The sequence below is a fragment of the Lutjanus erythropterus genome, chromosome 6 (genome assembly GCF_056507025.1).
Source record: "Lutjanus erythropterus isolate fLutEry1 chromosome 6, fLutEry1.hap2, whole genome shotgun sequence".
Lineage (NCBI taxonomy): Eukaryota > Metazoa > Chordata > Actinopteri > Lutjaniformes > Lutjanidae > Lutjanus > Lutjanus erythropterus.
Window position 1 is genome coordinate 28,625,012 of NC_139322.1, and position 24,415 is coordinate 28,649,426.

Below are 24,415 nucleotides of genomic sequence, written 5' to 3' on the forward strand. Positions count from 1 at the left end.
TACTGTACAAAGACTGTGAATGACAGGAGTAAAAAAATAAATAAATCATACACTAATTAAGTGGATCAACTCAGTTTTTGTCATTCAACTTAATGTAAATATACAAATTGTATTTGTTAATTCAACTTTAAATTTCTAGTATTTATTTTCAGAACTCTAACTTGAAGTCTTTTGACTTGAAATTGATGAGTTGCAGAAAAGACAGTTCAAACAACTCATTAAATTAGGTTTCTAAGAAACACAATCAGCACATTAACAGACACCCTAGCATGCATTGTTTGATGGTTCTCTCCAGAGACCCTTCTTTTTTATAGTTTGAAGGAAACATATAATTAAAATTTGTTATTTGTCTCTTTGAGATAAGAAATGAAGAACTGAGAAAATGCAAAAAGAAATCAAATTTGTTAATAGTGTTTGCCAGTGTGACTGCAGAGCTTTTGGTTCAACTTAATATCTTAAGCTTATTGAACATGTTTTCTCAAGCACAACTAAATTACTATCATGTTTATTTGACTAAAAAAGTTTATTCATTTTGAATCATTACAAAATTACTTCAACTTGTCTTTTCAAATTCAGTCAATTTAAAATCTTGAGGCAGCCTGGACACTAACTCTTTTTAAGTTAGACATTTTTTTTTAACAGTGAGGGACAAAGAAGCTACTATTGTTATTATGCACATGGCTGCTCCACCTTAAGTGTACACACATTTACAAACACTAGACAACATCTTAGGCTGAGACTTGTGTGTAGTGTCAGTGGGTTTTCTGTCTATATTCACTTTATACAAATTCAGTCAGATTACTCAGGTCCATGAGGAGATGGGGTCTGCTGACCTGAGAATGAACCCTGGCTAATGTCCAAAATACAAGTATCAGTTATAATAAAACTGATCGATTACTCAAGTTATAAATATGGTAACACCTGTATTTACCCTACTGTTTCATATCAATATGGCCGCTGTGAAAAAGCTCCATTAAATAGGAAAACTAAAGAGGATAAACCGTCATTTTCACATTCTGTTTCCTAATTTGTCTTCCATCTAATTGTGAAGAGCATTTTGTATCATTCATTTAGACAACTATCCAGTCCATCTAAATCTGAATTAAATGACAGATATATAAACAGTTAAAATGCTGTTCAGTAGAACACACACACACTCAGTACATTTTACTGTCACGTACACATGCTGCAGCCGGCGTGAATCTTTCAATAGGCTTTTGAATTATTAAAACACATTAAACATGCACACCACATGGCGGATGTGGGCTTATGTGATCCTACAGACTTCAGCCAGGCACTTAAACCTAAACTTAACCAAAACATAGACTGCACATGGTGGGGCTGAGCTGTGTTCAGCTGTGTTCAGCTCAAGTTCAGCTCAAGTTACCTAAGCACACTTTAAAAGAGCCCTGTAAAGTTATGCTTTTAAGTAGTAGTCATGTAAAAGCTTTATATGTATCCCAAAAGTAAACAATTATGTTGAGTACATTTCCTTCCTCATAAAACATTTGCAAAGCTGATTTTTAGGCCAAGTATTTTAAGTGTCCAGTGAAATGAAATATAATATTCATAAGTCTGTTTTCATTGTTGTATAATCATCTGAAAATAAGAGTAGTTGTGTTTTCATTACCTTTGACCTGAGGATGCAGGTTCTCTCATTGCTTTACTGTACTTTTAATATCCAGATGTCTTTTTTAGTTCATCTTTCATTCAAAACCATCAGTGCACACTATCTTGGGAGAGGATCAAGAGTACACCAAGACTGAAACATGGCTCTAGGTTCAGCTATGTGAATATTAGCATGCTGACTTGTAAACAGGGGCATACATATGTTAATATGCTCATTTGAATTTCCAACTCTATTATTAATTAATACGAAATACTGCAGTTAGCCGTAGAGTGTTAGCATTCATATAGTATAAACATTTTACCTGCTAGAGTGCTAACATTTGTGCTATGCTGTGTTACATGCTAAAGTGGGCTACAGTTAGCATGGTGACAGGAATTTGGTCTTTTTGTTTTGATATATCTTGCTGTGTATTTCAATTTTGAATAAGAGGGAATATTGACCTGCTGGTGGCACTACATGAAAACTAAGCGGAAATTATGTTCAGCTGGTGTTATCACAAGAGCTATGCTGCTAACTTAAAACAAATTGAAGTTTCTTTATCAAAAGTTTCAGCATACAGAAGCAATAATACTCGAGTGGAAGAAAATAATGGATGTGGTGGAGGCAGAACATCAGTGTAATTAATTTTTATGTACACGCACATGCAGTATAAATGTGAATAATAATTGTTTTCCTGGATGTGAGCTAATACAATGATATAAAAATATACTTTGCATAATGTTCACCTTTGTTTCATGCAACCACAGCTGAGAAGAAAGAGCTCAGACAAAGTTATTGTGAAGAAACCATCCCTTTATTGTTGTGAAGCAGTCCAATCAAAGTCAAGGTCAAAATGGTTAAAAACAGTCAGTGCTCAAACAGACCAAACCAGAGTTGTCCACGCCCTGCTGGGTCTAGTGGGGTGGGATTTACAAAGTCATTGCATCGAAGAAGTGTGAGGGGTTCCACAGAAAATATAAAAAAGACTTTACTCCAAACCACGTTCACTGCTTTTACTGAAACACTACAGCAGTACCAGAACTTTCTCTGGGAGGTAGGTAGGGGTTAGAGGGTGGAAGAGTGGAGGTGTGTGTGTGTGTGTGTGTGTGAAGGGGAGGGGTGTGTTTACTGAACTCACAAACTGATGGGGTAAAAATCTGGGGTCTCAAAACCACATTGATGACAGTTATAGAGAAAAATCATGTTATTTTTTTAGCTTTTCAAACTAAAGCTTTGGGTTGTTTTGTGAGGAGGAGAGCGCATGTGGGCCAGAAGTGCTTCCCCTCCATTTGTGTTGGTTTATTTGTTTGTTGTCTCCATGGTGACCACCGGTTAACCACGGAGTCCTTTACCATACTGTTGCCGCTGCTTCCACGGCTGCAGCGTTCTTACTTGGCGTTGGCAGAGCTGCTGAGCACCTTCCGGACTGCCTGAGTGATGGCGTCACGGTCGATGCCAAAGATTCGGAGCAGCTCGTGGGGTTTGCCGCTCCGGGGCACCTGGGAAACCGCCAGGCGGTGGACGGTGAAGCCGGTCTCGTTCACTACCGCCGAGCACACTGCCTCACCTAGACCACCTGAGGAATCAGAATAAAGAGCAGTCAGGACTATTGATTAAAGGGCCAGTCCACCCAAATCACAGACAAAAATAAGTGCTGGTCACTTATGGACATTTATTTTAAAAGAATCATTGTACATTATAATTATAACCCTAACCCTAACCCTCATCACTATGATACATTATAAACATATACTAATATGATTATAATGATTATAATCCCTGTTACAGTGCATTACAAGTTACTCTAAGTGGTCATTGTACGCTTTAAGTAAATTAAAAGAATTCTGAAGTATAGGTATACATCACAGGCAGATTATAAGTCATTACTGGTGGTGACTATTTGCAGATAATAAAGTGAACAAAAATGTGGATTGATATATCGATTCAATGTTCAACAATCTTACATGATCAATGCAAAGTAAAAATATTGATCTATATCGACGTGTTCAAGATGCACCTTTATTTTGAAATTCCCATGGCATATCTGATGTTAATCACAGACCCCTGAATTTAATCAAATCCAAGGTGGCTGAGTGTTTGCTCCATGTACTGAGGCTGTGAGTCCTCTGCAGGAGCCGAGGGTCTGAGCCTTTTGTTGCATGTCATTCTCCCACTCTCTCGTCCCCTTCCTTGTCATATCTTCAGCTGTCCTATGAATTTAAGGCATAAAGCCCCCAAAAATACTCTACTAGCATGACAAAAAAAAGTATTTCTCCTAATATTAAGATTTAAGTCTCTCATTTGGTTTTTAATCTTCCATCTTTTTTTATTTCCTCCCTTCTGTCATATTAATTCTCTCACGCCTTCACGGGCAATTGAGCTTTGCAGTGACATGATGTGGACCGACAGGACGGACACCGCCCTCCCTCCGCTTTCTCACTCCTCCCATCCCACTTTCACCCCCCTCAGACTCTCACTCAATCCTCCTCCCCTTCTCTCACACACATTTTTATTATACTTCTCACTCTAAACTGTCACTCAAACATTTCTGATCGAGTGAACATGAAATCTGAGGAATGACAAAGTCATTACATGTTCTTACTGCTTCACTACTACATTTTCCCAGCAGACGACAGTGGATGTGTACACGAGACACAGAGAAACACACACTGTATCCCAGTTGCATATTATATGCAAATTCTACCTATGCTTTACGTTTGTTGTGTGATCATGTTGGAAAATTTATATCTATAAGTCTGTGCACACATGAGCAGTTCTCATTTTTTGTGTGTGTGCTGTACTGTAGTCTGAAAATTCAGCACACAATGGAAACTGAGGAGCTGCTCACAGCTGATAAAAATAGAAAAAGTGTGAAAGGTGATGGGACCTGAGAAGGTTTGGAAAAGGAGTAACATATTTTGAAACCACTTGTGAAGGTTTAAAGCTGCAATATGTAAGAATTAGCCACCTGTTAAATTCATTCTCCAAACTAACACAGGGCAAGCTGGTTAGCATGCTAACTTCAGTAGCTATCTCTGCAAAAAAAGTATGTCTTTGACAAAAGGTAAAAACTGTTAAGGCACAGTCACACATTCTCAAATGCAGAGGAGTGGCGATCACCTGCCAAGGGGAACGACACACACGTCTTTACTATTGGTTGGTACTGCAACTTTACCAGTTTGACTGCACGTAAAAATTAATTGTCTCTACTAAACAAATGTATGAAACTCAGCGTCCACTTCTCTGTCTCCACAATAAAAGGAAATAAAACAAAAAAATCTTCTGAGAGGAAAGAACCTTTCTATTGAGAGGGATATTACTCTTTGCATTCTGCACACCATTTGCCCATCTGGACACTACGTCCCCTCTGTTCCCTGGATACCACTTGATTTCCACCCCCTGCCAAATGCCAATGCACACCACATAAACACCCACCCACCAAAAATGTTATGTTCTTGGGTAGTTTTTCTTAATATCTCCAGCTTCCACACACACAGACATATCACAACATTTTCACTTGCATGCAATCAACCTCTCACATGAATCTGAATTCAGGTGTGTTTGTGTGTAAAGCAGCAACATGTAGAACGACAAAGGCTGCAATGGAAAAAAAATACAAATACAAGAGGAGAGAGAAGAGGAACAAGAGAGAAAGAGAAAGCAAATTGTGGACACTCGTTCTCGTCATGCTGGTACTGTATGTAGGTCAGCGAGAGCCCAAAGGCCGGAGCTGAAATTAAGAAACACTGACAGGCTCTCCCAGCTCCTCCTCCTCCTCCACCCCCCCTCCTCTCCTCCATATACTGTTTTTGTCTTTTTCACCATTTTTATATCTTCCATCTCTCTGCTCTCACCCGCAACCCTCATCCCAAATGCCCTGCCACATACAGCATCCCTGTCCTCTTCCTCCCCTCCTCCTCCTCAGCTCAGACTCCAGCCTCCTCAGAGCTCCTCTATCTGCAGTCAGACCTTTGTCCTTTGCTGCTCAGGGCATTTTTATTCATGAGTCGATACACGGGCAACACAAACACACAAGCAGCTGCATAATAATCCTTATGCCTGCTCATTAAAGCTCTCCTACAAATGCTGCAGACTCCACACAGATGTGACCTGATTCTAATTGATCATAAAATTCAGTAAAATTATGCAGTGGCATCACACTTTATTTTGCAATATCATTTTTGATTGTTTGATTTGATTTATTGGAAAGAGGCAGGATAGATCACACAGAGCATAAGGATGTGTGAGAGTTCAACCCTGGATGTTACAGGCTGAAATGCAACATGCTTGATCAGGTTAGAGGGATAGTTTGGATCATTTGAAGTGGGGTTGTATGACATACTTGACGATAGTCACTGTATTAATTACAGTAGATGGCAGGTGACACGCTCCCGGATTGGAGAAGGAGAGAGGACCACCAGCATGGAAGCTAAGCAATGTACTGCTGTGGACAAGTATTTTAGCCACTTAAAAAAAATAATATCAGTTTAAGTGTACACTATATTTAGAATACCTTCACTACCACCTTTATATAAGCCAAATATCACTTCCTCCAAACCAACCAGACTCCACAGATGAAATCAGTAATTTTATCTTGCAGAACATGGGAGTTGCCTCGATCAATTAGTTTGTTTGTTATTGTGTGAGTTTGGTGAATCCAAGCATTTCTTTTAAAACACCATAGTCACAAAATAATACAAACAAACTCACTGACTGAAACAGTGGTAAACCAGAAACTCCTGTGTTCTTCAGGGTAAAATTACTGTTTTGCCAATGGAGTCTGGTTGGTGTGGAGAAACTGCTATTTGGTTTGTATAACGGTGGTTTCCAGTTCGAAAAGCCTGTCTGACAGCAAAGTAAGGTGGTGAAAATAAATTGAAATATAGCATAAACTGATATTAATTTTTTTTCAGTTCTGCCTTTTTGTGTGGCTAAAATACATTTTGCTGCTGACCCTGTCCACAGCAGTACGTTGCGTTCCTTCTCCAAACTGGGGGCTTGTCGGCCACCATCTACTGAAAGTGCCTCATACACATAAATACTGTCTTCTCACCTTCATAGTAATGGTCCTCCACTGTGATGATGCGTCCTCTGGTGGCCCTGGCGTTGTCGATGATGGTTTTGGAGTCCAGGGGTTTGATGGTGAACGGGTCGATCACGCGGATGTTAATTCTTTCTGAGAGAGGGAGGTGGAGGTTACAACTCAGTGCAGCAGATAGTTCATGTGAAAAACAGTACATTTTTATGCTGACGTAGTTTTTGTTTTGATTCATGTTTCATGCTTTCTGTCTTTTTACCTTTCTTCAGTTGCTCAGCAGCAGCCAGAGCCTCGTGGAGGGTCACTCCTGCTCCAATCACAGTTACATGGTCGTCATTGGTTTTGTACACAACCTGAGTTGGAAGAGAAGATATATTTGTATGTAAGGAAGTGTGCACACAGTTTAGCCAGATTAGTCATTTATGATAATCTGACTAGAGGGTTAAAAAGACAAAGTCCACCTGCAGTCGTGTTTTAAACAGTATAAAATGCTCTGCAGAAGTAATAAATTGCGCATGATATGTTTTTTTTTTGCAAAATAAATTCAAATACCTTGTTAAAATGTCTTGCCTTCATTTATCATTCAAGGATTCATGAATATGCAAAGAGGCCCTGCCATCTCCACACACCCTGCACCCCCCAACCCTCAACTTCTACCCCTAAGTGTCTGAACTACAGAGGTTTCTCCTATGTTTTGCTAGCTAATCACAGTAACTAGCTACATCCAGCTTTGACGCTTATTATATGTTGAGCGCCATCCCCTCGATTAATGGGATTGGTTTTGTAGGTTTAAGACATCATAAAATCAGCCTGACTGAATCTGTTTTTTTGACACTGCCTTGGCTCACTGTAGTTTCAAAGCAATAATGGTGTTTATGGACATGTTAAAAACAGGCTAAAAATGTGATTTTCACTGGAGGGGGTCTTTAAAGTCCTAGCATCATGGAAGAGCCTACTCTATTTCCCCAAACCTTAATAAACACTTGTTTTTCTTGTCATTTTTTGGGGGCAACAGAGGAAATGAGTAGGCAATAGAACAGCCATATAGAGGTGGGTTACATCATCTGAAAGCTGGGACCCTGAAGATCAATTTGCAGCACTCTATGTCAAGTCTCTGATGCTGTGATTTGCTATCAAAACTTTTGACATTATGGAGATTTCTGCAAGAATTGCATTTTCTGCCAGTGGAAAGCAAGCACTTCTGTTCTGTTATGGAAATTTCTCAATATAGCTAGGAAATCTATACATCGTGTGAATGTCCCAGGTCATTCAGAGAGGATTCTTCATGTTTTCTAGTTTCATATGATACCAGTATCTTCACTCTAGCTCTAAAACCGAGCGCTCTACAGCCTCTGACAGGCTAATCTCAGATGAGAATCCTCAGATCATACTATGACACAGCATGGAGGTAGGAAAACGCTGCTACAAACCTTAGCCTGACCAACATGGAACTCCTCATTAGAGTTGTAGATGATGTTGTTCTCTGGGCGGCTTGTTCGGATGAAACACAGACCCTGAAACAAAACAGAAATAATTCAACAAGTCTGTACTTTTTGGACACAAAAACTGGAAAATTGGATGCCACACAACTAAATATGATATCTAGCTTTTACTCTGCTTTAAACCTTTTTCGGGATTTAAACTTTTCATTTCTTCTTACAGGGGACTATGTGTACCTTTGTGTTTGCAGAAAGCTCCACAGCCTTCTCAGTGGAGACACCATCGCTAGGGTAGAAGATGGTTGCCGTGGGAATGGCTCTAAACATGGCCAGATCCTCCAGACCCATCTGAGAGGGTCCATCCTCACCTAAACATACGCACATATCAGTTAGTGCAGTTAGACTCATATGTTTGCTGTAGACTGTACAAAAATAAATTCTGGTACGTCTGGCATGCATTCAGTGTGGAGAGGTGGGCATGCAATGTACCTGAGGAGGTGGAGGAGAAGGAGAAAGGGGAGGAGGAGGTGAAAGAGAATCAGGCCGCTCTGTCATCACCTCCATGACACAGAGAGACAGAGAGGGGGAGGAGTAGGAGGAGGAGTGCTGATACCAGGAGAGGAAGATGGACAACAGAATAACGGAGGAGGCGAGAAGATGAGGGGAAAAAGGTTTAGGATTCAGGAAAATTAAAACTGAAACATACAGAGGAAAGGTTCAACCCACTAATGTGAAGTCAAGGAAGCAGCGATGTGATAAAACAGGAATTACACATTTTCCACAGATGCTTGAAATTAGCCTGAGTTGATTTTCATCTGACATACATTGTGCACATTTTTTATTCTGCAGTGGGCTGAATCAGTCCGAAACAGGGAACCTTCCTAAGTCCCGCCCCTTACTGCTCTGTGCTCCAATACCAGTTGAGCAAACTTGGTACTGGTGGAACCTCGGTAGCTAACCTACATCAATTGTTAGCTAGCTACTTACATGTGATAGCTAAAGTTAGCAAAATGTTAGCTAGCTAACTAGCTAGCTAATCAACAACTGCGTTTGAAATTCCATACTAACATGTTATTATAAAACAGTATGTGAGATTTTTCAGTATGTCTGAAACCTTTGTATGAAACCAACAGCATGAGCATACTATTTCCTGGTAAATATTACAGTATGCAAACACTAGACACTACAATAACATATATTAACCCACAATGCAATGCAGTAGTGATGTCAACAACACCATAACAGACAAAGGCAGACAGCACCTAAGGCAGCTCTAGGAAAACGTTAATAATGCTTCATTTTAAATGTGAGTAACTTTGTTAGGCACTATATCTTAAAAAAAAAAGAAAAGAGTAAGGCCTTGGCACAGGTTACCATGGCAATGCATCCTCAACCAACAAAGTGATATGTGTTTAACAGAGCATCCAACAAGATGCATACTACTGTTTTTTGTTTTTTTGTTTTTTTTTACACAAAAATATGTTTAATGATTGTAGACATTTTGGGTATATAGTGCATGGTATGTAATTTTGGATGCAGCATGAATGAATCATTAGTTAGCTAGTTGCTAGCATTTTGCTAACATTAGCTAACCTTAGATGGGACTATATTATACGGCTTTTACAAGTAGCAACATCTTTGGTTTTCTTTTCAACATAGACAAGCCTAGTGCATAACATGTTTAAGTATAGGAAACAGGGAAGTACACACTTGACTAAGGATCTACTAAACTGCTATTGGAACACAGAGCTAAAAGGGACGGGGCTTAGGGCTTAGGAAGAGTCAACTGTGCCAAACTGGATTTAAGAAAAAGGTGTAGCGAGAGGAAAGGTGGGTCACAGTGAAGGTCCTAATGAGTGCAGCTTCAAAGGTCAAAGGTCACTGAGGCTGTGATTCATTTGATGTAGAAAACCAGTTGATCATATTTGAATAGTTACATGAGTGTGTGAAATAATAATTAGCTATAACATTGGTTACAGTGGTTGACACACAAGATCTCTCCACAATAAAAACAGCGGTCACAGCTGTCATATGCTAACAAAATGTTTCTCTCTCTGTCATAACAGTTTTCTCCTACTACTACAAAATGCCACTTTCTGATCTCATAAATGCACAAATGTACTGGATAACAGTGATACCAATGAGATGTTGTTGGGAAAAAGTCAGAAGAGCTAATGACTTTAATATTAACCACTAAAAGGTCAAAGGTCACCTATTTCACGTCATGATTGGTGTAAAGAGAGACAGGAACTGACCAATAGAGACACCACAGTGGGAGCCACAGAGGTTGATGTTGCTCTCAGAGATGGCGGCCATTCGAAGCTGGTCGAAGGCTCGGGTAAAGAATGTGGCAAAGGTGCTGGCGAACACCACATTACGGTCTCGCACAGCACAACCAATCGCCACGCTCACCTGTGGGAGAGAAGAGAAGCAAGAGGGATGGCTTGGAAACAATGTGTTTAATAGAAAAATAAAAGATGCAGGCAAAGCGGGTAAGGTGGGATCGGGGAAGTCATGAGCTACGGACGTGTGTTAGAGATCATCACCTTTGTAAAAATCTTCAGAATTTACTTTATGCGCAGCCACCATCAGGACTATTAGCCTATGAAGCCAGTTGAGGACGTCTGAATGACTATTTCATTCATTCAAGCTATTTCCAAAGCAGCATGAAAAGAAAAGGACCTCATCTTTACATGTTAATAATGATGTAATAAGTACCCAGTGAGCACTTACTGTCATTAAAAGCCTCTGCCAAGCCCACAGAGCAATGACATGATGATACTTATATTTCATGTTAAATCATGATGATGCAGATTTTTATTTACTCCAGACACATGCTGACCCATGTTGATTGGTCTGCTGTTGTATGAAAGGACCCTGCAAAGATTCATAATGATGTTGATGTAAATAAAACCAGAACACGAACGCCGAATGATGGTTGATTTAATGCTACTCAAGGGATGATGCAACAGCAAAAACGCTTTTGCTGCAATAACACTGAAAGTAAATTGACACAGCTGAAAATCAAAACTCAGAGAACCAAATGCTCTTATTTTATTTGTTGAATAGAAACTTTAATAGCCTCTATTATGAACTCAAAGCTTCATTCAGATTGATAAACCGGAAATTTGCAAGTTGGTTGTGGTTTCCTGTTATTTTTGGAAAGCTTACTTAAAGAAATTTAATAACTGGACCGATGTTAATAGGTAAGATGTTGCTGTCAGGATGTTTTTTGTAACTGTAATTTTTCACTTCACTTCCTCTACAGAACCTCTCCAGCTGTCTAACTGAAGAAGGTAACAGCTCTTTCTTACCATGTTCTGCTCTGCGATGTAGCACTCCACGTAGCGGTTCGGGTGCTCGTTCTTAAAGAGTTCAGAGAAGGTGGAGTTCTTGGTGTCTCCATCCAGAGCCACCACATGCTCATTGTAACGGCCCAGCTTGGCCAGAGCCATGCCGTAAGCCTTCCTCGTAGCAATCTGGTTACATGGGGACAAAACGGACAACCAATCAACTAACTGCAATCAATACAGGCAGATTATTTGCTGAAGCTTCCTTGGAGTCTTTCTGAAAGTTGTACCTGAGCTCTCTGCCACCACCGATCATACCTTGTCTCCAGGTTTGTAGCTGGGTGCGCTTGGCATGCGGATGTTGCGGAGGCTGACAGGTTGTGCGTCCTCATTGGGCTGAGCAGGATAGATGCGCTTGTTACAGCTGATGATGCGGCTCTGCAGCTCTTTGATCACGCTGTCGGCCATGTCTTTGGGCAGAGGTTTACCATGCCAGCCCATCTTATCCTCAGCCGCTGAAACATATACACACAAACACACAACTGAGGGCCAGAGCAAACAGGTACAACTATTACTGTACAATATAATAACAATTTATTAGAGAAGGGAAAAACAAACTTTTTATTCATAGAAAAAAAATAAATAAATAAAAGTGGTGCAAAACACAAAGCATTGTTGTTTATGTGATTAAGGTTGCTGTTTAAGCTGTGCAAGTGTGACATTTTCACATTTCACATTAGTCAAAAATTTGGGCCCACCTGATAATATATTCCAGGCATTTTACCAGCTTCACACAAACTGCAACATGAACAAACTCAACAGATTTTGTGTCCTCAATATATTCTGAATGAGAGAAAAACGTCTTAAGGAATCATATAAAGGGAAAGTTCTGAAAAGACCCAAAATTTACTTTTCTTAGTACAGGTATTTTGTGACCTCACAAAAATTATAACAGAAAATCTAAAATAGAGTTTCTGCAGCAATTTGTGTGTGGTGTATAATGCCTGTAGCTCTGGACCAATAAAGTATATATACTCTATGCATAAAGTCCTCTTGATATCCTACATGTATGCACATGCTACTTCAAATACACTTTAAATAAACCATGGGCATCTGCTGGTCTCATAACAAACGTCCACTTCAGTGGGTCACAACAGGGAACTTTACAGGTCAAAAGGTCAGAATCAAGAGGGCACAGGCTTCTAATAACAGCATTCACCATTTCTGACAGTCTTATAAAGACATACTCGTCTCCCACACACACACACACACACACACACACACACAGTCTTTTTACCTTTCTTTGTGTCCCCTTCCCTCTTACAAACACACGTGGTCACACACACTTCCCTTCTTGTTATCACAACACGAGCACAATGGGCTGCTGCTGCAGTGTATCCTACACATTCTGCGGGATTACAGAGATGCAGCAGCTAAAGCACTAAAGCGCTGCCTGGATTACAGCGAGTTAGGGCCCCTCTGCACTGACGGTGGGTCCCCTCTGCAGTTAAGACAACTTCTGACAGGAGTATTGTTCCCAGTCAGTTGTCACCGTTTTACCGAGTCATCGTTTAGAAACAGGCTTTTGGTGTCAGGATTACTTTGAATTGTTCTGCTTGAAATATGTTATATTCACTGAGAGTTTGATGTCACAGTTTGAAAGAGAGACACATGACAGATTTATGGCATTTTTGACTCAAAACTTCCTAAAAAAAAAGCTGGTGGATAATAACACAATTTCATGCACCAACAAGGAAAGATGTTTGAACTTTACTTATATATCTGACAGGTTCAAACTGCACCTTACATACTGCAGATCACTGTGCGTGCCTGATTGTTATACCTGGGATGCCCTTGCCCTTGATAGTCTTGGCGATGATGGCGAGTGGCTGGTGACGGGGCTGACTTAGCACCTTACACAGCTCCTCCACACTGTGGCCGTCCACAATGATGGCATGCCAGCTGGGAAAACAGAAGAGATCAAATTTTAGACTCAGTCCCACAGGTGTGATGCTATGGCTTCTGGCCCCCTGGATGAATGTAACTCTGGGTAATGTTTTTAAGGGAATAATCCTATTGGAATGCCCACAGGCTCCTAAAATCAACACCACCTTTCACCCCATTTGTGATGGTGCTGCAGATCTTTTTACTGTCGCAGCATATTCGCATTTTAGCTCATATCAGTTCTCTGCAAGTGTTGGATGGAGGGATGACATGCAGCAGGTGATTTGAAACCAACCCAAACTAACACAACATGGTATAGAAAGAACCATATCATAGTTTTTTGTTTCAGACACATTTTGGTAAACAAAATCACTTAGGCTAAGGTTCCCCTTGAATTTTCATCCATGTATACCTAAGGATGCAGAAAATTACCATCAGGAAGTGTTTGGCCTTAGCTACTCAAGGATTCCTCATTTTCCTCAGAAACTTTTAAGGGATCCATACCAGTCTCTTAAAAGTTAAATGATCTGTGGAACATAAGACCACAGTTAAATTCATGGTGACTGAAGAAGAGGAGGTGATATTAAAATACATTTTTAGAACAGGGAAAACCCACTCGACACTTGTTTGAGAATACAGGTTTTACCATCATACGATCAGGGACAGACATCTTCACTTTGATTTTTACATTATATTTAATTTGTCACACTGACAAAAAACACACACAAAAAAGCAGGAGCTAGTGATTAATTATTGAGAAATCTGATGGTATCTTTTTGATTACATGATTCTTAATTTAGTCTTTAAATATCAGAGTAGAAAGAAATGTTCACCTCAATCTCCAACAGCCTAAGGTGATAAAATTGTGTTCCAACCAAGAATTAAAAACTCAATTACATAAAACAGAGCAACAAAAGCAACAAGTCGAAATTTATGAGTAAAGAACCAGTCAACCATATTTGACATTTTTACTCAATAAAATTTCAAATTCATTGATTATCAAAGCTGTTGTTGACTCATAATCTTTAGATGAATTATTTGTCTAATTGTCTGATAATTTCAGCACAATGGACATGGACTCATCAGATGCACAAATACTTTTCATGTTCCCTCAAACCACCCTCACCCTCTGACTCCTCCCTTGCTCACCCAAAGGCCTCACAGCGTCGCTGGTACTTCTCCACGTGGTGCTGGAGCGGAGCCGGGTCGCTCTGCCCCAGCCGGTTGATGTCCAAGATGGCCACCAGGTTGTCTAGCTGGTAATATGAGGCGAAGGCCATGGCCTCCCACACCGAGCCCTCCGACAGCTCCCCATCACCCAGCAGGCAGAACACCCGATAGCTGCAAACAGAGACAGATTTCACGTTTTTAAATAAATGTATACAGACAAAGAGATGAATAAATAGCGGGCAAGCATAATTTTCCACATCCGCTCCAGCTTCCCTCTTGGCACATCCTCCCACCCTCTGATTCCTCCTGTAAGGCTCAATGTGACAGCTGACCCTCACACCTAAAACACACACACACACACACACACACACACAGAGTCACAAACACACTCCACCCGCCCGCCATGCTCTGATCATCCTCACTCACTGCTCCCATGGCGTAACAACTCCTGACAGCTTTCCAGTCAAATAGACACATTCTCATTAAAGCTGGAAGATAGGCCGAGACACGCCGCATTATACCACGCATTCCAACCCTGAGTGAGCGCAAAGAAAAAACACACGGCACAGAAAGAAAGAGGAGGAAAGGAAGAAAGGGAAGGGAGGAATTCCACAGAGGTGGAGATGAAGAGAGGGAGAGAACAGAGGGAGAGATTTGAGACTGGAGGGGAGACAAAAAAAAAAGAGTGGTACCAGTTACACTGTGCTCTAAATCCTGCAGGTGAAATATGTCTGCTCCTCCTCCGAACCCATCAGTAATGATATATACAGATGCACCGGACCAAATCTGGTGGCTCATTACAAAAGTAATTAAAGGTGCAGCAGATGAATCTGAAGAAAGACGGTTGACTGTTGAGTCTCATTCTCAGGTCATCAAATCTTACAGTTTGGGAATGAGACCATCTCACCAACCAGTGACTGGCCAAAGTCTCCCGTCATGGGATGTTTCTAAAGCCTGAAAACAGCCAAGAGGAGGAGCGGAAGTTGAGTTTTATCTCAGGCCACTTGACTTACATTATGCTGAAAGGTTATCACAGAACTTTTGCCCAGTGACATCAAAAATATGCTGCCTACCTCAGCTTTAACCCTGCATTGGTCTGAAGAAACAGCAGGGTCAGCAAAGTAAATATACAGAATAGATATAGAAACTAAAATTTCTTGTGTCACATCTTTAATAATATATAGAAAAGTGGCCTTTTTTACATGTTGAGGGGAAACCTCTTTTTTCCATAAATCAGTGCTATATTGGTGACCCTATATGTCTGTCTGTGGGCATTTAACCAATGAAAAGTATTAAGAGAAGCTTGTGACTAAACCATCGGATCCTAAAACTGTCAGCAGAAGCTCATCGCTCCACCCCGCCTCCATCTTGAAGGTCAGTCTTCAGGGTTTTCTACTTCAATTATTTTAAATATACAAGGCTTAATTTCCTGAAAAGCACTGGTTTTGAACATACAAGTTTTCTGTCAGATGGCAACAACACATGCATGTGTGTCTCAAAGACTGAGACTGAAACTAAGGACTGCGTTTCATCTTAGTCTTAATGTGAAGTAAGTATCATGCATGTTGTGAAAGGTGCTACCAACATGGTACAAGATCAAGAATAATATGATGCTACTGACACACGCACAGAGTGATCTGAAGGGCATCCAACATAACTAAAGCAGGTTGAAGCAGTGCTTCATGTACAGGAGTGAAGTGATCCCTTGGGAGGTGTGAGGAGTGTGTGTGTGTGTGCGCGTGTATTTCTTTCATCTCCTCTTTGCAAGCTGAGAATAACGGATCAGGACAAGGTGATACCTCTCCTTGAAAACAGCCCAAACTTGTCCAACTGGCACACACACACACACACACACACACACACACACACACACACACACACACACACACACACACACACACACACACACACACACACACACACACACACACACACACACACACACACACACACACGCACACACGCACCTCTGACATTTTCGGCCACTCACACCATTACACCCTGCCAGCACAAAGCCAGTGAAGAAGAAACTTCCAGTCAATGCGCTCAATACACATGATGAGCTGCATTATCCAGAGCCTGAAAGAGCGGGAGGGGGAACCCTGCATGCGTTTGATCCATATTTACAGTATTGAACCAGAGTCACATCAGCATGAAGTCATGAACAGAGTCAGTTATTCAGTGTCATCTCAGCACTGGTGATAAACACATCTGACAGGTTCATTCATGTGTCATATTTTAATAAACCACACCCTCAGAGGGGATGAGGCCTGTGTTTGGTTGTTTGTGGGATTCATTTCCAGTAGAACCTGACTGATACATATACATAGGCAGCATTGTGTGTATTTAATCATTTTTCTTAATTCAGGATTAATATATGCAAGTATTTTTCTCTATTTGTGTTTTTTATTTTATAGCTGTATTTATTAAAAATACCGGTGAAAGTTCACTGTTTCAGTGCCCTGATATCATTTTGGACAATTAAGTTTATCATTAAATTGTAAAATAATCTGCCCCTATGATTTCTCTTTGTCATTAAGCGTGAACAACTTTTGAGGGATTATTATTATTTGAGATATTATTGCAAAAAGTAGGTGTTTATGTATAAGTGCTATTATAATTTTTTTTTATAAAGCATATTGGCCAATGTATTGATTAGAATATTTTACTCCCTAATATTGGTATCAGCCTAAAAAATCCAGTATTGTTCAGTGCCCTGCTTTTTATCATTACATGTTTCATATTACTTTAAAGTTTGCGAATGCATATTTGCTGGTTCATTCCAGTTGATCCTGCAGGTGTGTGTGTGTGTGTGTGTGTATATCTCTACTAGAGGTTTGATATAGTTTCCATTTAGCAGTTCTTGCCTCAGATGATGTTATGAAACCAGCGATGCAGCCCTCTAAGTGAGCTGTTATGTTGCAGCGAATTAGTTTGACAAGCTGCTCTGAGCATCGCACGGGAAACTCATGCGCCCTTGTCCATACATACACTATCACACACAGTATACACAATCACATGCATATATGTGTATATGGTATAATCTACCATGCAGGTGCAGCAGAGGCCCAGGATTTTGCCAATTCTTGGAGAAATGATGAGTGTGAGGCAGAGACGAGGGGGAACTGTGCTCTTGCATGTGTGATTATTAGAGCAGAAACAATCGAGTGCACACAGAATGCAGAGTGAGAGATATCAAGGGCGGCCAAACTCAGACTGCATGTACGGCATTCCCGGACCGCCTGTGCCACTGCGTCCGTTGTGTGTTAAAAACAAAATTGCCTTTTGAGACTTGAGACTGTCGTCTCCCTCCGTTTTGTCCACATAGAAGTCTGCCAAACTGTGTTCCTGAAATTCAGCTCGGATGCTTTTGAATCATGTCCATGCTCTGTGAAAATGTGAACAGGAATGTGTTGTGTGTTTATGGCAGGATAAACGATCTCGCTCTCTCTATTGTTGAACTGAAATCCACGTGGTTCTTTCTAGAACAAAGGAGACACATGAGGACTGATGTGCAACCCTGCTAACATTCAGCTGACTAGTAGATGACCAGTGTCCATTGCAGACCTGTTCGCTGACCTTTTTCACAGCAGCCTTCTTGACATGAAATAGTAAACGCAGGCGTTACCACTGATACCAATTAAAAATCTGTCACATTTCAGGTAAAACAGAGTCAGACTGCTGCTACTGTGCATGTTGGCTCCCTGAAGTGACTCTGCTACACGAAATGGAACAGGACCTTAATTAGTGTCATTGGAAACGTCTGTGTTTATCCTGCTGTTTCATATTAACATGGCTGTCACGAAAATAATCTATTCAAACCACTGCAGCTACAGAAGTGTGCACAAAAAAGAAATTTATCTTTATCTGAATTTGGATTCTACCTTTTGTGAAAAGACACATGAATCCCCATCATAAACTAGAAATTCTAGCTTAATTGTTTACACTGGCAAATTAAAGGACCTGATAAAAATGTATACTCAAAAGATTTCTTCCAACCAAAGAGAAACAATCTGAATAAGCGTCTACATGGTTATTATATTCCAATTGACTGGATTATTAAAGGTTTATACCACCCCTCTCACCCTGATTAAAAATTCCTTCTGATTTAGTGAAATATTAGGGTAAAATGCAGCTCCTGATTTCTTTCACCATTTAATTTCTTCTTTTCTGTTCTCAGATTACCGAGCAGGTGCCCTCATTCATCCAGATCTGAGGGTAACCTGTCAGAGGTCAGCTCTCCTGACTCTCTGAGTGGCTGCCTAAATGTCAGCCCAGACCAGGCCTGTCAGGTACGGTTTGATCCAAAGCTGCAAGCTGAAATGTCACATGTCAGCACTGCTCGCTGCAGCACGCATTATGTCCTGCATAATTTCATACCGTCTACCTTAATATGTGCAGATGCAAGCTGAGTCGCTGTGCTCCTTCATGTATGTTATAATGTGCATGTTGGGAGTCTCTGCATGAGGTCATTTACTTATTATGAACAATTCCTGTGTGTGTGCTTGTGTGTTTCTGTGTATGTTACCTGGCCTTGTCAAAGTATTTTCCAGTGTAGGCCATCCCACAGGCAGCTCCCAGCCCCTGACCCAGAGATCCAGTGGCCACATCCACAAACTGCTGCTTCTGTTAGCACACACACACGGCATTCATGTTATTGTACAGAGCTGCAGGAGAACTCAAGTGTGCAAACACAGAGAACATGAAATGGTCATGTTGTCAGGACAGTGTCTACAGTCTGTGTCTGGGAGACTTTATGTGAACACAGAGTCTCATTAATGTCTGCAGCAGCAGAAGAGAAAGGAGCCGAGGACGGAGCATCTCTGTCACACAACAACATCTTTGTCACTGTGTCTCTGTCTGCATACAGTTTGTCTGCTCAAATACACGTGTTACGTTCTGAAGTAATCATTATCAAACTTAATGGCTTGAAATTTTCCCTCTCTGCAAAACATTTAATAAAGTATTTTAAAAAAAAATTGAAACTACTACTGAGTGGTTCATTTTCATCTGTCATCCAATACAGAAACTGATAGTTTTCATCCCTCAATGATTGCATTGAAAAAGGTATTCTATAAAAGGTGGTTTAAAATTATATAATTATGAATGACTGATATTCTTTTAATTAACTTTTTTTTTTTTTTTAAATCAAGTACCACCAGCAGTACTTAAAGGTGCCCCTAGGGGTACTAGAACCCTCATTTGAGAAATACCAGAAGAAAAAGACAGAGATTACAGCGATTTTGGAAAACACAAACCTACTATTTGTGTTACAGAGATGTATTTATTATTCTTTTAATGATCCTGTTAATCATTGTACGATTTATCTTGCACCCCCCCTTGGATGGTCTCTATCCTCTATCCTTTTTAATATTACAGTGTAAGAAATACACTGACACAGACTAACACACAGACTGGTGATGTAATAGTTTTAATGTATGTATTGTGATGTTGGAATGAATGACTTTCAGACACAGAACTCCCTGCAGGGTCTGAATGTCACCTCACCGGCACAGGGTGTCCCTCCAGGATAGAGTCGACCTTGCGGAGGTTGAGGAGCTCATTCTCCTTCAGGTATCCTGTCTCCGCCCACACGGCGTACAGCACTGGAGCTGCGTGACCCTGAGGAGGTGAGAAGGTGAGAGATCAGATGGTTAGAATGTAATATCAGATGCTGTGCATCTCATTGTATCTCACGGTATTTCATGTTCTTGCTAGAACTCATATAACAGTTTACAAGATGCTGTTTTAGATGTGTCTTGTGTGTGTCATCCCTGTGCATGCACCTGTGTGTGTGTGTGTGTGTGTGTGTGTGTGTGTGTGTGTGTGTGTGTGTGTGTGTGTTACCTTTGAGAGGATAAAGCGGTCATTGTTGGGGTTACGGGGGTCTTCAGGTCGGTACTTCATGGTATGAAAGAACAGCACAGACATGATCTCTGCCACGCTGCAACATGATGTTGGATGACTGCAAAAAAACAGAGACGAGTTAAACACAGCAGTCTAGTTAAAACTTTATGTGGGTTTGGATTCCTCAGCTCAAATCTAAAAGCATGTTTCAGAGCAAACTGTTCACACACAGAGGTGGAGTTTGACTCTTTGGGTTAATTCATGCCAGAGCAGCTGTATTCAGAGAGTTATGTAAGAGAGACAGTAACCAGGCTGTCCGTCTTTATGAGGGTCAGACAGTCAGGAAGCATTTCTCTGTCAAACATACACACATAAAGAAGTGCAAATGTGTTTAGAGGATGTCTCTCTTTCTTTCACTCTCTCTCACACACACAGAGAGTACACACAGTATACATACAGTACAAAGACATCATTCAATGTGTCATCCAAACTGTTAAAGTCAATACAATTCAACACAAAATATGTTACAGTGAGGTTTTATGTTTTCAATGTTATTTTTCTCTTAATTTTCAAACCACATGCCAATAATACCTCACACAGACCTCCTCCATTGAAGGCATTTTTCTTTTCTCCCCTGAAATGGAAAATGTGATCAAATAATCAAAAATGAACAAAATCAAAACCCAATAAGCATGATGATGTTATATGTTATATGGGATAAAGTATGCTCAGTGAATGGTGACTGATGCTGGACAGATTTTTTAAAATTATTATTATTATTATTATTATTATTATTATTATTATTATTATCATTAGTAGTAGTATAGTCAAATTTCATTTATCACAAATCACAATTAGCCTTGGGGGCCTTTACAAAATGTACAGTGTGCAACACCCTCTGCCCTTTAGACCCGTCATAATGTAATGAAACCTGGAAAGAGCAGAAAAATGTAGGTCACAGAGTTGGTTTATTCTGAGCAGGTTTCACTTCCAGTTACCAACTGTCAAATATCTCAATACACTTGTAATCAGTGCTAATGTCTTGTGGGTTAATTTTATTGATGACAAAAAACAAACAAACAAACAAATAAACATTGTTTATGTTTGGATGCTCAAACGTACTTTATGGGTTAATTGCTTTTGACTGAACTCAGTCCTGTGGTGACTATGGGGACAAATGTGCGTCAGGTTTAAGTCCACTTATTCATACAACTTTCACTAGCAGTGTGTCTTAAGTGACTTTAAAGAAAAGTGTAGTATAACTACATCTCAGTAACTAACCACATTTACTCAAGCACTGCACTTGAGTACACTTTTGAGGTACTTGTACTTTACTTGCATATTTCCACCTTCCAATCTAATACATTTTGATAGACAATATTCTACATTTTACTCCACTACATTTATTTGATCACTTTAATTACCAGTATTTTACAAATTATGCTTATTAATAAAAAAATATAAATTAGCTTCTAAAATATGATGCACTGTACGTATTACTATAGATTAATCTACCAAGCAGCATATAAAATAGATGAAATTAGCTCCACCTCTACCAGTCGTAACTAAAGTAATTAACACATTAATGCATCACTAATTATAAGCCAGTAATATAATACATGTAATTCTGAAACAGACCATTCTGCATCATGACGACTACCTTCACTTTCTTTACTTTTACTTCAGTAAGATTTTGAATACATGAATTTTACTTGTGACAATATTTCTATACTGTGGTATTACTTATGTACTTGAAAAAAAAATCTAATCTAATCAGACTTTTTCCACCCCTGTCAGAGAAATAAATAAATAATTGTAATAATAATAACAGGGTGGCAGAGTCGTAACAGGTTTGTATGTCACTAGGCTATCCGGCTAAATGTAATACTGTGTGCTGCCTTTGGCACGTGGAATGGCCATCTTTGGATGTTGAAAAACGTACGCAGAAATTAAAGTTTAACGCACCCTACGATTTACTTTCACTGTAATTTTTTTTCTATGAAAAACACCGCGGCACATTCGTCAATTCGATTTTATTTTGAAAATCTCTCACCGACCGGATGCATGTTTCCTGTTTAATTACAGCCGCTTGACGTCTGTGAATGTGACAAGCTGCACAAGCGTACGCAGTCGCTGAGCGCGTCGACCGTGCGTCCTGCGCGGTTCGATTCCGCCGCCGCCACACACCACGTCGCCCCATGTACTTAACAAGACCACGCACCGACCCGGTCTGTGCTCGTCCTCTGTTACATAACCGACCACAGAGCATACAAAGGGTTAAAGGAAGAGCGGAACGTGCTGGTGCACCTGCAGCCGAACCTCCAAATGCAACACGATGTATTAAATGTTTTATGAATTAAAGGGGCGGTTGAGCATAAAAGCAGACTTTTTAAATACATGCATTACCTTTAATTGTTTTCGGACACTTAACACTTAAATAAAATTAATTGCAATCCAGATACATAAAATGAGAAGTAACTGAACTGTGACCCTTAACAAGTCTCCTATCTGGAGAAGTGCGTAAATTGCGCACAACGCATGTTGGCACAGAGCTGTTTCACGCCCCAGAACCAGATAAGGAAATTTAAAGTCACTCAGTTTTTTTTAATAAGATATACAGGGTGTAAATATTCCGCATCAGCAATATAATAAACTGTAGGTTTATCCTGCTGCTCTGCTGCGGACCGTCTGTCCATCAGGACTTAATGTTCTCTACAAATTCAAGCTTGCGTTTCTTGTCAATTTGTTCTTCAAACAAACAAGTGCATGAATCATATAGGAGCCCAACTGGCTTAAGACAGAAAGCACGTTTCGTTTTGTCAGACTTTTAATCTCCAGCCTGGTTTATTCTCAGTATTCCTCCTCTTACCCGCTGCCCGCTGCAGTTGTCGCCTTGATGGAGTTGATCCGGAGCCGGGTGGCGATGTTCCTGAGCGCCTGCACCGTCTGCTGGTCCGGTTTATGGTAGTCCTCCATCTGTCCACACACGCACACACAAGAAGCCGGTAAAATGGAGTGAAGAGTTAAAAGTCCCCGGTCTGTCCGCTGTCCCGAGACTGAAGGCGATAAGTGTGCAGCGGCCGATGGCAGTAGGGGTTAAAAAAGAAGAGAGTCGGTGCTGTTGACCCTGACAGACACACAGACAGACAGAGGGGAGGGAGGGAGGGGGCGTGGTGGCAGGCAAAGCCTATGAATATGGCTAATCTCGGGCTAAAAGAAGCCTACAGTTACTCCAAAGTGACACGCAAGAGCACAGCCAATGGTAGGAAGGCACTGTGCTGGAGACCAAGGCCACGATCACACCGTCAGACACACCATGGTTCAGTCTCTACTCATCCACATTGTATCTAATGAAATCTAATGACACAGAAATTCAGGAGTGAAACTAAACAGAAAAACAAATACAACACAAACAAATGTGTACAATGTTTTGACCATTTACAAATGAATGAATTAGAAACAGCCGGAAATGTAAATATTATAACGATAAAGGAACTTTCTTGCCGTCTAGCTCTGCAAGTAAAGATTATTATTATCAATTAACATGCCACCTATTTTCACAATCAATTAATTTAGTCGATAGAATGTCAAAAAAATGTGAAAAATGTTCATTACAAAGCCCAAAGCAACATCTTCAAATTGCTTCTTTTGTCTGCTGGATTCAGAAGACAAAATACATTTCTTTATTTTTAATTGACTAATTGATTAATCAACTTATTGTTGCAGCTCTATGAGCAAGAAATGTAAAATATGACAAAGGGGCTTATTCTTCTACTTCTACCACCTTATGCAACTATGTTAAACAGCACAGCATGTTGTGTATATATATGTATATATATACATACACACACACACACACACATGGGTATATATGTGTGTGCGCGCACACACACACACACACACACACACACACCTTTCACATGCTTTCAGATGCACTCATGTCCTACCAACTAATGCACTTTGCTTGTAGTTGCTTGACACCATGTGGCAGTATAGATGTGAAACTCAAGGTTCTTGTATATCTGCACCAATATCAAGAAACCTCCTCTACATTTAATGCATATGGTTTTTGAACTAA

At 40.3% G+C, this 24,415-nt stretch overlaps 1 protein-coding gene across 1 annotated transcript; it reads right to left on the minus strand.

Annotated features, from left to right (window-relative positions):
- Positions 1–2,401: 2,401 nt before the first annotated feature.
- LOC146325496 (transketolase-like) lies at positions 2,402–23,518 on the minus strand. The gene is made up of 14 exons (XM_084721557.1): positions 23,207–23,518; positions 20,338–20,455; positions 19,999–20,112; positions 19,019–19,116; positions 14,470–14,661; positions 13,220–13,338; positions 11,695–11,891; positions 11,401–11,565; positions 10,342–10,498; positions 8,324–8,454; positions 8,078–8,161; positions 6,907–7,000; positions 6,663–6,785; positions 2,402–3,185 (listed from the first exon to the last, which is right to left on the minus strand). The coding sequence occupies exons 1-14, from the start codon at positions 23,311–23,313 to the stop codon at positions 2,998–3,000; spliced, it is 1,887 nt and encodes a 628-aa protein (XP_084577683.1). The 5' UTR covers positions 23,314–23,518; the 3' UTR covers positions 2,402–2,997.
- Between the last annotated feature and the right edge of the window lie 897 nt (positions 23,519–24,415).